At 46.6% G+C, this 12,276-nt stretch overlaps 1 protein-coding gene across 6 annotated transcripts in view; it reads left to right on the top strand.

Moving 5' to 3' along the window:
* The window catches only part of LOC139380561 (ubiquitin carboxyl-terminal hydrolase 9X), a 91,499-nt gene that overhangs the window by 48,869 nt on the left and 30,354 nt on the right, over window positions 1–12,276 (top strand). For all 6 annotated transcript variants that reach the window (XM_071123331.1, XM_071123332.1, XM_071123329.1 and 3 more), the window contains 11 exons: window positions 5,344–5,439; window positions 5,715–5,926; window positions 6,058–6,298; window positions 6,432–6,581; window positions 6,809–6,929; window positions 7,183–7,313; window positions 7,448–7,726; window positions 7,875–8,000; window positions 8,201–8,338; window positions 8,734–8,900; window positions 9,242–9,350. In XM_071123331.1, coding sequence (XP_070979432.1) covers window positions 5,344–5,439; window positions 5,715–5,926; window positions 6,058–6,298; window positions 6,432–6,581; window positions 6,809–6,929; window positions 7,183–7,313; window positions 7,448–7,726; window positions 7,875–8,000; window positions 8,201–8,338; window positions 8,734–8,900; window positions 9,242–9,350 — 1,770 coding nt within the window. The remainder of the gene's footprint in view (window positions 1–5,343; window positions 5,440–5,714; window positions 5,927–6,057; window positions 6,299–6,431; window positions 6,582–6,808; window positions 6,930–7,182; window positions 7,314–7,447; window positions 7,727–7,874; window positions 8,001–8,200; window positions 8,339–8,733; window positions 8,901–9,241; window positions 9,351–12,276) is intronic.

Genomic DNA, 12,276 nt, shown 5'->3' with positions numbered 1-12,276 from the left:
GTCATTTTCCTGTTGAAAAACAAATGCTAGTCCCAGATGGGATGGCGTATCACTGCAGAATGATGTGGTAGGCACGCTGGTTCTGTGCCTTGAATTCTAAATAAATCACAGACGGTGTCACCAGCAAAGCACCCCTACACCATCACACCACCTCCTCCATGCTTCATGGTGGGAACCACACATGCAGAGATCATCCGTTCACCCACTCTGCGTCTCACAAAGACACGGCGGTTGGAACCAAAAGTCTCACATTTGGACTCATCAAACCAAAGGACTAATTTCTACCGGTTTAATGTCCATTCCTCATGTCTCTTGGCCCAAGCAAGTCTCTAATTATTATTAGTGTCCTTTAGTAGAGGTTTCTTTGCAGCAATTTGACCATTAAGGCCTGATTCACACAGTCTCCTCTGAACAGTTAATGTGCCTGTTACTTGAACTCTGTAAAGCATTTATTCGGGCTGCAATCTGAGGTGCAGTTAACTCTAATGAACTTATCCTCTGCAGCAGAAGTAACTCTGGGTTTTCCTTTTCTGTGGCAGTCCACATGAGAGACAGTTTCATTATAGTGCTTGATGGTTTTTGCGACTGCACTTGAAGAAACTTTCAACGTTCTTGAAATGTTTTTGTATTTACTGACCTTCATGTCTTAAAGTAATGATGGACTGTCGTTTCTCTTTAGTTATTTGAGCTGTTCTTACCAAATGGGGCTATCTTCTGTATACCACCCCTACCTTGTCAGAACACAACTGATTGGTTGAAACGCATTAAGAAGGAAAGAAATTCCACAAATTAAATTTTAAGGAGGCACACCTGTTAATTGAAATTCATTCCAGGTGACTACCTGATGACTACCTGTCATCAAGGCAAAGGGTGGCTACTTTGAAGAATTTCAAATCTAAAATATATTTTGATTTGTTTAACACTTTTTTGGTTATTACATGATTCCATATGTGTTATTTCATAGTTTTGATGTCTTCACTATTATTCTACAATGTAGTAAAAATAAAGAAAAACCCTTGAATGAGTAGGTGTCACCACATTTTTGACTGGCACTATATATACAGTGCATTCGGATAGTATTCACTCTTTCCCTTTTTCAACATTGTGTTACGTTACAGCCTTATTCTAAAATGTATTACATTTGTATTTTTCCTCATCGTTCTTCACACAATACCCCATAATGACAAAGCGAAAACAGGTTTATAGAGAATAAAAATACAAATATTTACATAAGTATTCAGACCCGTTGCTATGAGACTCGAAATTGAGCTCCTGTGCATCCTGTTTCCATTGATCATCCTTGATGTTTCTACAACTTGATTGAAGTCCACCTGTTTTAAAATAAATTGATTGGACATGATTTGGAAAAGCACACACCTGTCTATATAAGGTCCCACAGTTGACAGTGCACGTCAGAGCAAAAACCAAGCCATGTGGTCAAAGGAATTGTCCGTCGAGCTCCGAAGCCGGATACTGTTGAGGCACAGATCTGGGGGAAGGGTACAAAAAATATCTGCAGCATTGAAGGTCCCTAAGAACACAGTGGCCTCCATCATTCTTAAATGGAAGAAGTTTGGAACCACCAAGACTCCTCCTAGAGCTGGCCGCTCAGCCAAACTGAGCAGTCGCAGGAGAAGGGCCTTGGTCAGGAAGTTGACCAAGAACCCGATGGTCACTCTGATAGAGCTCCAGAGTTCCTCTGTGGAGATGGGAGAACCTTCCAGAAGGACAAACATCTCTGCAGCACTCCACCAATCGGGCCTTTATGGTAGAGTGGCCAGATGGAAGCCACTCGTCAGTAAAAGGCACATGACAGCCCGCTTGGAATTATCTTGTCTGATTAAACCAAGATTGAACTCTTGGGCCTGAATTCCAGGTGTCTGGTCTGGAGGGAAATTAGTACCATCCCTACGGTGAAGCATGGTGGTGGCAGTCGGGATCGAGGGAAAGGCAAACAGAGCAAAGTACAGAGATCCTTGATTAAAACCTGTTCCAGAACGCTCAGGACATCAGCCTGGGGTGAAGTTTCACCTTCCGACAGGACAACGACCCTAAGCACACAGCCAAGACAACGCAGGAGTGACTTCGGGACAAGTCTCTGAATGTCCATGAGTGGTCCAGCCAGAGCCCGAACTTGAACCCGGTTGAACGTCTCTGGAGAGACCTGAAAAATAGCTGTGCAGCGATGCTCCATATCCAACCTGACAGAGCTTGAGAGAATCTGCAGATATAAATGGGTGAAACTCCCTGAATACAGGTGTGCAAAGCTTGTAGCATCATACCAAAGAAGACTCGAGGCTGCCAAAGGTGCTTCAACAAAGTACTGAGTAAAAGGTCTGAATACTTATGTAAATGTGATATTTCAGTTTTGTGTTTTTTGCTTTGTCATTATGGGGTATTGAGTGTAGATTGATGAGGGTTAAAAACGATTGTATCCATTTTAGAATAAGGCTGTAACGTAACATAATGTGGAAGAAGTGAAGGGGTCTGAATACTTTCCGAATGCTCTATATTAGCGGTCGACCGATTATGATTTTTCAAAGCCAATACCGATTATTGGAGGACCAAAAAAAGCTGATACCGATTTATCGGCCAATTAATTTTTTTATTTTTTATTTTTTTAATACTATTTTTTAAATTAAAATTAAAAATGGTATAAATGACAATTACAACAATACTGAATTAACACTTTTATTTTAACTTAATGTAATACATCAATACAATCAATTTAGCCTCAAATAAATAATGAAACATGTTCAATTTGGTTTAAATAATGCAAAAACAAAGTGTTGGAGAAGAAAGTAAAAGTGCAATATGTGCCATGTAAGAAAGTTAACGTTTCAGTTCCTTGCTCAGAACATGAGAACATATGAAAGCTGGTGGTTCCTTTTAACATGAGTCTTCAATATTCCCAGGTAAGAAGTTTTAGGTTGTGGTTATTATAGGACTATTTCTCTCTATACCATTTGTATTTCATTGACCTTTGACTATTGGATGTTCTTATAGGCACTTTAGTATTGCCAGTGTAACAGTATAGCTTCCGTCCCTCTTCTCACCCCTACCTGTGTTCGAACCAGGAACACATCGACAACAGCCACCCTCTAAGCATCCTTACCCATCACTCCACAAAAGCCGCAGCCCTTGCAGCGCAAGGGGAACAACTACTTCAAGGTCTTAGAGCGAGTGACGTCACTGATTGAAACGCTATTAGCGCGCACCCCACTAACTAGCTAGCCATTTCACATCAGTTACACCAGCCTAATCTCGGGAGTTGATAGGCTTGAAGTCATAAACCGCTTAATGCTTGAAGCACAGCGAAGAGCTGCTGGTAAACACACAAAAGTGCTGTTTGAATTAATGTTTGAGCCTGCTGCTGCCTACCACCGCTCAGACTCCTCTATCAAATATCAAATCATAGACTTAATTATAACATAATAACACACAGAAATACGAGCCTTAGGTCATTAATATGGTCAAATCCGGAAACTCTCATTTCGAAAACAACCTTTCCGTATTTATTCTAACGTGGCATCCACAAGTCTAAATATTCCTGTTCCATTGCACAACCTTCAATGTTATGTCATAATTACGTAAAATTCTGGCAAATTAGTTTGCAACGAGCCAGGCGGCCCAAACTGTTGCATATAACCTGACTCTGCGTGCAATGAACGCAAGAGAAGTGACACAATTTCCCTAGTTTAATATTGCCTGCTAACCTGGATTTCTTTTAACTAAATATGCAGGTTTAAAAAATATATACTTCTGTGTATTGAGTTTAAGGCATTGATGTTTATGGTTAGGTACATTCGTGCTACCATTGTGTTTTTTTCGCAGATGTGCTTTTGTTAAATCATCCCCCGTTTGGTGAAGTTGGCCGTCTTTGTTAGGAAGAAATAGTCTTCACAGAGTTCGCAACGAGCCAGGTTAGCAGGCAATATTAACTAAATATGCAGGTTTAAAAATATATACTTGTGTATTGATTTTAAGGAAGATGTTGATGTTTATGGTTAGGTACACATTGGTGCAACGGCAGTGCTTTTTTTCGCGAATGTTCTTGTTACATCACCCATTTGGCGAAGTAGACTATGATTCAATGATAAATTAACAGGCACCACATCGGTTATATGCAACGCAGGACAAGCTAGATAAACTAACTAGTAATATCATCAACCATGTGTAGTTAATTAGTGATTATGTTTATAAGATATGTTTAATGCTAGCTAGCACCTTACCTTGGCTCCTTGCTGCACTCGCATAACAGGTAGTCAGCCTGCCACGCAGTCTCCTCGTGGAGTGCAATGTAATCGGCCATGATCGGTGTCCAAAAATGATGATTACCGATTGTTATGAAAACTTGAAATCGGCCCTAATTAATCGGCCGACCTCTACTCTATATGTATAGCGATTCGATACTGCCATTCGATGTTCCAAACATATAGCTCAACCATATGCAGAAGTACAAGAGTGCGCCATGAGAACTCGTTTTCATCAGTCGTGGAAATAATCGGTGAAAAAATATTGTCTCACCGTTTAAAAATGCACAACTTCAAAGACCATATCCTTGAATGCTGCTATTTGAGGTGACGCTCAACCATACATATATTTCCATGTGTATATAAACCTCTGGGTTCTGTGGGATTATTTCAGGGGCTGCTTGAACTGATATATTTAGACTATGGGGGGGGGGGGGGGGTGGATGACCCAGTTAGTTAGCATCAGTGGCCTATCTGTTTGTTTTAGTTACCTACATGTCCAATAATCCCTCAATGGGAGAATCTGTTGCATTTCCTGTGTTGGCTTCAAGTGTTATTCTGACATTGTTATTCACACTCTGGGCATATTAGATGATTTGCTTAATTTGTTTTAGATGTGGGATTTGTAAACCTTGTTTTCACTTGCAATGAATAGCTGATTCGGGAGTTGTTATTTTATATTTGGGTATTAGATCTGTTTACACAGTAGGGGCCGAGGCTACATTTGTGGTCATATGATTTCCTTGTATGCAATGTTTGGTTGTGAATAATAAATTTTATTCCATCCTAAGTAAAGCTCATTCACTGATGTTATTGGTTTGGCTGGTAAGCATTGTGTGGTACAAACACACACACACAGACCGTATTTGAGTCTGGGTTAATGTACTGATGTTAGTGTGTGAGGGCAGCTCAGGGCCAGTGGTTGTGACTGGTTATGTTTCTGTGTGCTGCCGCTGAGTGCTTATTAATGAACCTCTAGTCTGGATGATGAGTCATACCACTCACAGTTTCTTCAGTGTTGTCTCCAGGGCTGTTTGATGGAGAGGGCCGTAGGCGTCCATTGAATCAGTCTGTTATTTCCTCCTGCCAGGTCGTAATTCAAGGGAGCGATGACATCGCCAGTCGAGCCATAGACCTGCTGAAAGAGATCTACACCAACCTCGGACCAAAACTACAAGTCAATCAGGTAACCATCGGTGCCCTTTGTCCCGGTAACAATAACAGCTCAATCTGCTATTAGATCAACCTAAATCATCTAGCCGTTTTGAGACGGCCACTTAAATATATGTGATACCTCGGTACCGTCACAATGTTTTCCAATCCGTTTCTCTGGGATCACTGATGTGGTTCTATTATCTGAGGGATGGATTGGAACACTGCAGTTCCAGACAAGCAGGATGTCAACCATTAGACATGAATGCCCTTCTCCTAAACTCACTACCCCTCCTGTCCCCCATGCAGGTAGAGATCCACGAGGATTTCATCCAGTCGTGCTTCGACCGTCTGAAGGCGTCGTACGATACGCTGCGTGTCCTGGACGGGGACAAGGACAGCATCAACTCGGCCCGGCAGGAAGCCATCCGCATGGTCCGCGTGCTCACTGTGCTCAAGGAGTACATCAACGAGTGTGACAGCGACTACCATGAGGAGAGGACCATACTGCCCATGTCCAGGTAGGGGAGCCTACAAGCACTGAGCTTAAGCTTGTTGTCCTGACCTTTTTCTTCCCCCAAACCACTTCACCCTAACGTGTCCTCGCTCCCTCTTCCTCTTTTCTCTTCTCTCCCTCCTCTCTACCTCTCAGGGCGTTCCGGGGGAAGCACATCACGTTGACCGTGCGTTTTCCTAACCAGGGCCGTCAGGTAGATGACCTGGACATCTGGTCTCACACCAACGACACCATCGGCTCGGTGCGCCGTGGCATCCTCACACGCATCAAGGCCAACGCCACGCACACCAAGATAGAGCTCTTCATTGGCGGGGATGTCGTCGACCCAGCCGATGACAGAAAGCTGATTGGCCAGCTCAACCTCAAAGACAAAACGGTAAGCGTGATGAGCTGTGTTTTGACGAGCCTCATGTCACCGGTGGGTTCTTTACAGCTTGTTTGTATAGGTCATTTATAGGAAATGGTTTGTATATGATGTCTTCTATTCTCCCGTTGTGTTGTGTCTGTAGTTGATCACAGCCAAGCTGACCCAGGTGAGTGCCAACATGCCGTCCAGCCCAGACAGCTCCTCGGACTCTTCCACCGGCTCACCTGGTAACCACGGCAACCACTTCAGCGACGGGCCCAACCCAGAGGTGGAGAGCTGTCTCCCTGGAGTGGTGAGCGACACACACACACACAAACTTCCCCGGAGTGGCGCTTCACCTCTCACCTAATCAGAAAGGGTGCCTAGCTCTCTTGGTCCTTGCCTAGAAAATAATTCATGTTTCCTTTGCCTAGGAAAGCATCAAGCTAGTAGGAAAAACTCCTATCTCATGCATGACTGCAGATGAGTAAATGGAACAATGTTAACGCCTTGTCTGTTTGCTCCTCTCTCTGTCTCCAGATCATGTCTCTCCACCTGCGCTACATATCTTTCCTGTGGCAGGTAGCGGACCTGGGCTGTGGCATTAACATGCCTCTGTTACGAGATGGAGCCAGGGTACTCATGAAGCTAATGCCTCCAGGTACTCACTCTCTCTGGCACTCACTCACTTTATAGGGGCAATCTGGAATTCCTACATCCATTTTTTTAGACTTTAAAATTAGTGGTATACCATTCATTTGTTGAATATAACTATAAATGCCTCATGGGTATAGTTCAGAACACAAAATGTAAGGTTGTAATTGTAAAATAAAATGGTTTATAGCATCAAAACATGGTTAAAATGAAACATACATGTGGGATGTGTAAATGGCCTGTTGATTGGGTTTGTGTAGATAACAGTACCGTGGAGATCCTGCGTGCCATGTGTCTGGACCATGCCAAGCTGGGAGAGAACAGCCTCAGCCCCACACTGGACTCGCGCTTCTTTGGCCCCTCGCCATCACAAGTCCTCTACCTCATAGAAGTGGGTCTCCTCTTGTTTGTGATCACTGCTGTCTGGCTCATCATTACCATACTGGGTGGTGTACGCTTTGCTCTCTGTTGACCACTTCCACTCTGTGTGTGTTTGTATACCTCTTTTCCCCCTCCCTTCCTCAGGTGGTGTATGCCCTACTCATGCCAGCCAGCGCCACATTGGGGGAGGATGCCAGCGACTTCCAGTACAACTTCCTGAAGAGTGGCGGGCTGCCTCTTGTACTGAGCATGCTCACACGGAACAACTTCCTGCCTTCGGCCGACATGGAGACACGGCGAGGGGCGTACCTCAACGCTCTGAAGATCGCCAAGCTGCTGCTCACCGCCGTGGGGTTCGGACACGTTAAAGCTGTGGCCGAGGCCTGCCAGCCCAATGCTGAGGGGACCATACCAGTCTCACCGGTTAGTTGGTTAGACGCACACAAGCGCGTGTACACTGAGACATGCGCACACACACACATACTCACACACAAACGCGTGCATGCGAAGTTGAACTAGGATTGTGATGGCCATGTTAATGCTAACATCCTCTCTCTCTCTCTCTCTTCAGATCAACCAGGCCACTCATGACCAAGCCCTGGTCCTCCAGAGTGCCCTGCAAAACATCCCCAACCCTGCCTCAGAGTGTATGCTCCGCAACGTAGCTATACGCCTGGCTCAGCAGATCTCTGACGAGGTGAGAGGGAGGGAGAGAAACAGGGAGGGAGGAAGGAGCTAGCGAGAGAGGGGAAAGAGAACTTGGGAATTAAAGAAGTGGGGAGAGATGTGGTAGAAGGACAGACTGTACGTATGCAACTATGTTGATGCCTGTGACATCATCTGCTTTAATTGAACTGTTCCCTCCCTCTCCTTTCTTTTCCCTCTCGTCTCTTCCAGAACTTCTTCCAGGCGTCCAAGTACATCCCAGACATCTGTGTGATCCGGGCGGTGCAGAAGATAGTGTGGGCGTCGGGCTGTGGCACCGTACAGCTAGTCTTTAGCTCCAACGAAGAGATCAGCAAGATCTACGAGAAGGTACGCATGGCCGCTTATCCTTTGATCATCAGTCCATTGATTGATTATCTGCTTTATTTTGGTCTCAGTCTTAGGAGACTGTGCAGATCCCATTGCTCTATAGTGGGGTGTTGTGTAGGCCACTGCACTCATGGATTTTCCTTCTATTAATAGTTCACAATTGTTTGTTGTTAGTATATTTTCTACCTTGATGATGCTAGTGTGTATTGTTTAGCCTATACAGTCACAGATCTGTTTTTGTGTGCTGAGTGTCTGTTTAATGTCTGTCTTTCTGTGTCTCTCTGTGGTGCTTGCCGAAGGGACTAATTGGTTAATTGTGTGCACCTGCTTCCTGAAATACAGAGAAGTGTGTGTTTATAAAGTCACAGCGGTGTGTGTGTCCTCCCCCGCTACAGACGAATGCGGCTAAGGAGCCGGACGGGGAGGATGAGCAGGTGTGTTGTGAGGCCCTGGAGATCATGACCCTGTGTTTCTCCCTGCTGCCCACCGCTCTGGACACACTCAGCAAGGAGAAGGCCTGGCAGACCTTCATCATAGACCTGCTAATGCACTGCCACAGCAAGTATGTACCCCCCGCCGTGTGTGTGTGTGCGCTAGTTTGCCTGTCTATCAGCATCAGATGTGCACTTGACTGTAAGTCGCTCTGGATAAGAGAGTCTTCTAAATGGCGTCTGCTAAGTAACCTAAATGTAGATGTTTTCATGTTAGGCTGGAAGAGCAGCCTGCCACACCTCAAGGCTGGTTGCTGCTGGTGTACCACAGTGGTCTCTGTGTCGTAACTGCTTCTTGTAGTGGATGATATGTGGGATGGTCTGTGTCTATGGTAATATCTGTCCCCAGGTCAGTTGGTGGATTGATGGATTAGTTTGTCTGTAGTATAATTGTCTTCTGATCTGTTTCCAGGTCAGTTCGTCAGATGGCCCAGGAGCAGTTCTTCCTCATGGCCACCAGGTGTTGCATGGGCCATCGACCCCTTCTCTTCTTCATCACCCTCCTCTTCACTGTGCTGGGGGTACGTATCGGAACCTTTCTCTTCACTGTGCTGGGGGTACGTATCAGAACCGTTCTCTTCACTGTGCTGGGGGTACGTATCAGCACCTCTCTTCACTTTGCTGGGGGTACGTATCAGCACCTCTCTCTTCACTGTGCTGGGGGTACGTATCAGCAACACTCTCCTCACTTCACTGTGCTGGGGGTACATATCAGCACCTCTCTCTTCACTTCACTGTGCTGGGGGTACGTATCAGCAACACTCTCCTCACTTCACTGTGCTGGGGGTACGTATCAGCAACTCTCTCTTCACTTCACTATGCTGGGGGTACGTATCAGCACCTCTCTCTTCACTGTGCTGGGGGTACGTATCAGCAACACTCTCCTCACTTCACTGTGCTGGGGGTACGTATCAGCACCTCTCTTCACTGTGCTGGGAGTACGTATCAGCAACACTCCTCACTTCACTGTGCTGGGGGTACGTATCAGCACCTCTCTCTTCACTTCACTGTGCTGGGGGTACGTATCAGCACCTCTCTCTTCACTTCACTGTGCTGGGGGTACGTATCAGCACCTCTCTCTTCACTTCACTGTGCTGGGGGTACGTATCAGCACCTCTCTCTTCACTTCACTGTGCTGGGGGTACGTATCAGAACCTCTCTATTCACTTCACTGTGCTGGGGGTACGTATCAGCACCTCTCTCTTCACTGTGCTGGGGGTACGTATCAGCAACACTCCTCACTTCACTGTGCTGGGGGTACGTATCAGCACCTCTCTCTTCACTTCACTGTGCTGGGGGTACGTATCAGCACCTCTCTTCACTGTGCTGGGGGTACGTATCAGAACCTCTCTATTCACTTCACTGTGCTGGGGGTACGTATCAGCACCTCTCTCTTCACTGTGCTGGGGGTACGTATCAGAACCTCTCTTCTCTTCACTGTGCTGGGGGTACGTATCAGCACCTCTCTCTTCTCTTCACTGTGCTCGGGGTACGTATCAGCACCTCTCTCTTCTCTTCACTGTGCTCGGGGTACGTATTAGAACCTCTCTCTTCACTGTGCTGGGGGTACGTATCAGAACCTCGCTTCTCTTCACTGTGCTGGGGGTACGTATCAGAACCTCTTCTCTTCACTGTGCTGGAGGTACATATCAGCACCTCTCTTCACTGTGCTGGGGGTACGTATTAGAACCTTTCTCTTCACTGTGCTGTGGGTACGTATCAGCACCTCTCTTCTCTTCACTGTGCTGGGGGTACGTATCAGCATCTCTCTCTTCACTTCACTGTGCTGGGGGTACATATCAGCACCTCTCTTCTCTTCACTGTGCTGGGGATACGTATCAGAACCTCTTCTCTTCACTGTGCTGGAGGTACGTATCAGCACCTCTCTCTTCACTGTGCTGGGGGTACGTATCAGCAACACTCTCTTCACTGTGCTGGGGGTACGTATCAGCAACACTCTCCTCACTTCACTGTGCTGGGGGTACGTATCAGCACCTCTCTTCACTGTGCTGGGAGTACGTATCAGCACCTCTCTCTTCACTTCACTGTGCTGGGGGTACGTATCAGCACCTCTCTCTTCACTTCACTGTGCTGGGGGTACGTATCAGCACCTCTCTCTTCACTTCACTGTGCTGGGGGTACGTATCAGCACCTCTCTCTTCACTGTGCTGGGGGTACGTATCAGAACCTCTCTCTTCACTTCACTGTGCTGGGGGTACGTATCAGAACCTCTCTATTCACTTCACTGTGCTGGGGGTACGTATCAGCAACACTCCTCACTTCACTGTGCTGGGGGTACGTATCAGCACCTCTCTCTTCACTTCACTGTGCTGGGGGTACGCATCAGCACCTCTCTTCACTGTGCTGGGGGTACGTAACAGAACCTCTCTATTCACTTCACTGTGCTGGGGGTACGTATCAGCACCTCTCTCTTCACTGTGCTGGGGGTACGTATCAGAACCTCTCTTCTCTTCACTGTGCTGGGGGTATGTATTAGAACCTTTCTCTTCACTGTGCTGGGGGTACGTATCAGCACCTCTCTCTTCTCTTCACTGTGCTCGGGGTACGTATTAGAACCTCTCTCTTCACTGTGCTGGGGGTACGTATCAGAACCTCTCTTCTCTTCACTGTGCTGGGGGTACGTATCAGAACCTCTTCTCTTCACTGTGCTGGAGGTACGTATCAGCACCTCTCTTCACTGTGCTGGGGGTACGTATTAGAACCTTTCTCTTCACTGTGCTGGGGGTACGTATCAGCACCTCTCTTCTCTTCACTGTGCTGGGGGTACGTATCAGCATCTCTCTCTTCACTTCACTGTGCTGGGGGTACATATCAGCACCTCTCTCTTCTCTTCACTGTGCTGGGGATACGTATCAGAACCTCTTCTCTTCACTGTGCTGGAGGTACGTATCAGCACCTCTTCTCTTCACTGTGCTGGGGGTACGTATTAGAACCTTTCTCTTCACTGTGCTGGGGGTACGTATCAGCACCTCTCTTCTCTTCACTGTGCTGGGGGTACGTATCAGCATCTCTCTCTTCACTTCACTGTGCTGGGGGTACATATCAGCACCTCTCTCTTCTCTTCACTGTGCTGGGGATACGTATAAGAACCTTTCTCTTCACTGTGCTGGGGGTATGTATCAGCACCTCTCTCTTCACTTCACTGTGCTGGGGGTACGCATCAGCACCTCTCTCTTCACTTCACTGTGCTGGGGGTACGTATCAGAACCTTTCTCTTCACTGTGCTGAGGGTACGTATCAGCACCTCTCTCTTCTCTTCACTGTGCTGGGGGTACGTATCAGCACCTCTCTCTTCACTTCACTGTGCTGGGGGTACGCATCAGCACCTCTCTCTTCACTTCACTGTGCTGGGGGTACGCATCTGCACCTCTCTCTTCACTTCACTGTGCTGGGGGTACGTATCAGCACCTCTCTCTTCACTTCACT

This window comes from Oncorhynchus clarkii, chromosome 22 (assembly GCF_045791955.1).
Source record: "Oncorhynchus clarkii lewisi isolate Uvic-CL-2024 chromosome 22, UVic_Ocla_1.0, whole genome shotgun sequence".
Lineage (NCBI taxonomy): Eukaryota > Metazoa > Chordata > Actinopteri > Salmoniformes > Salmonidae > Oncorhynchus > Oncorhynchus clarkii.
The sequence above is the reverse complement of the archived record's forward strand: the minus strand, read 5'-3'. Positions and strand labels throughout refer to the sequence as shown.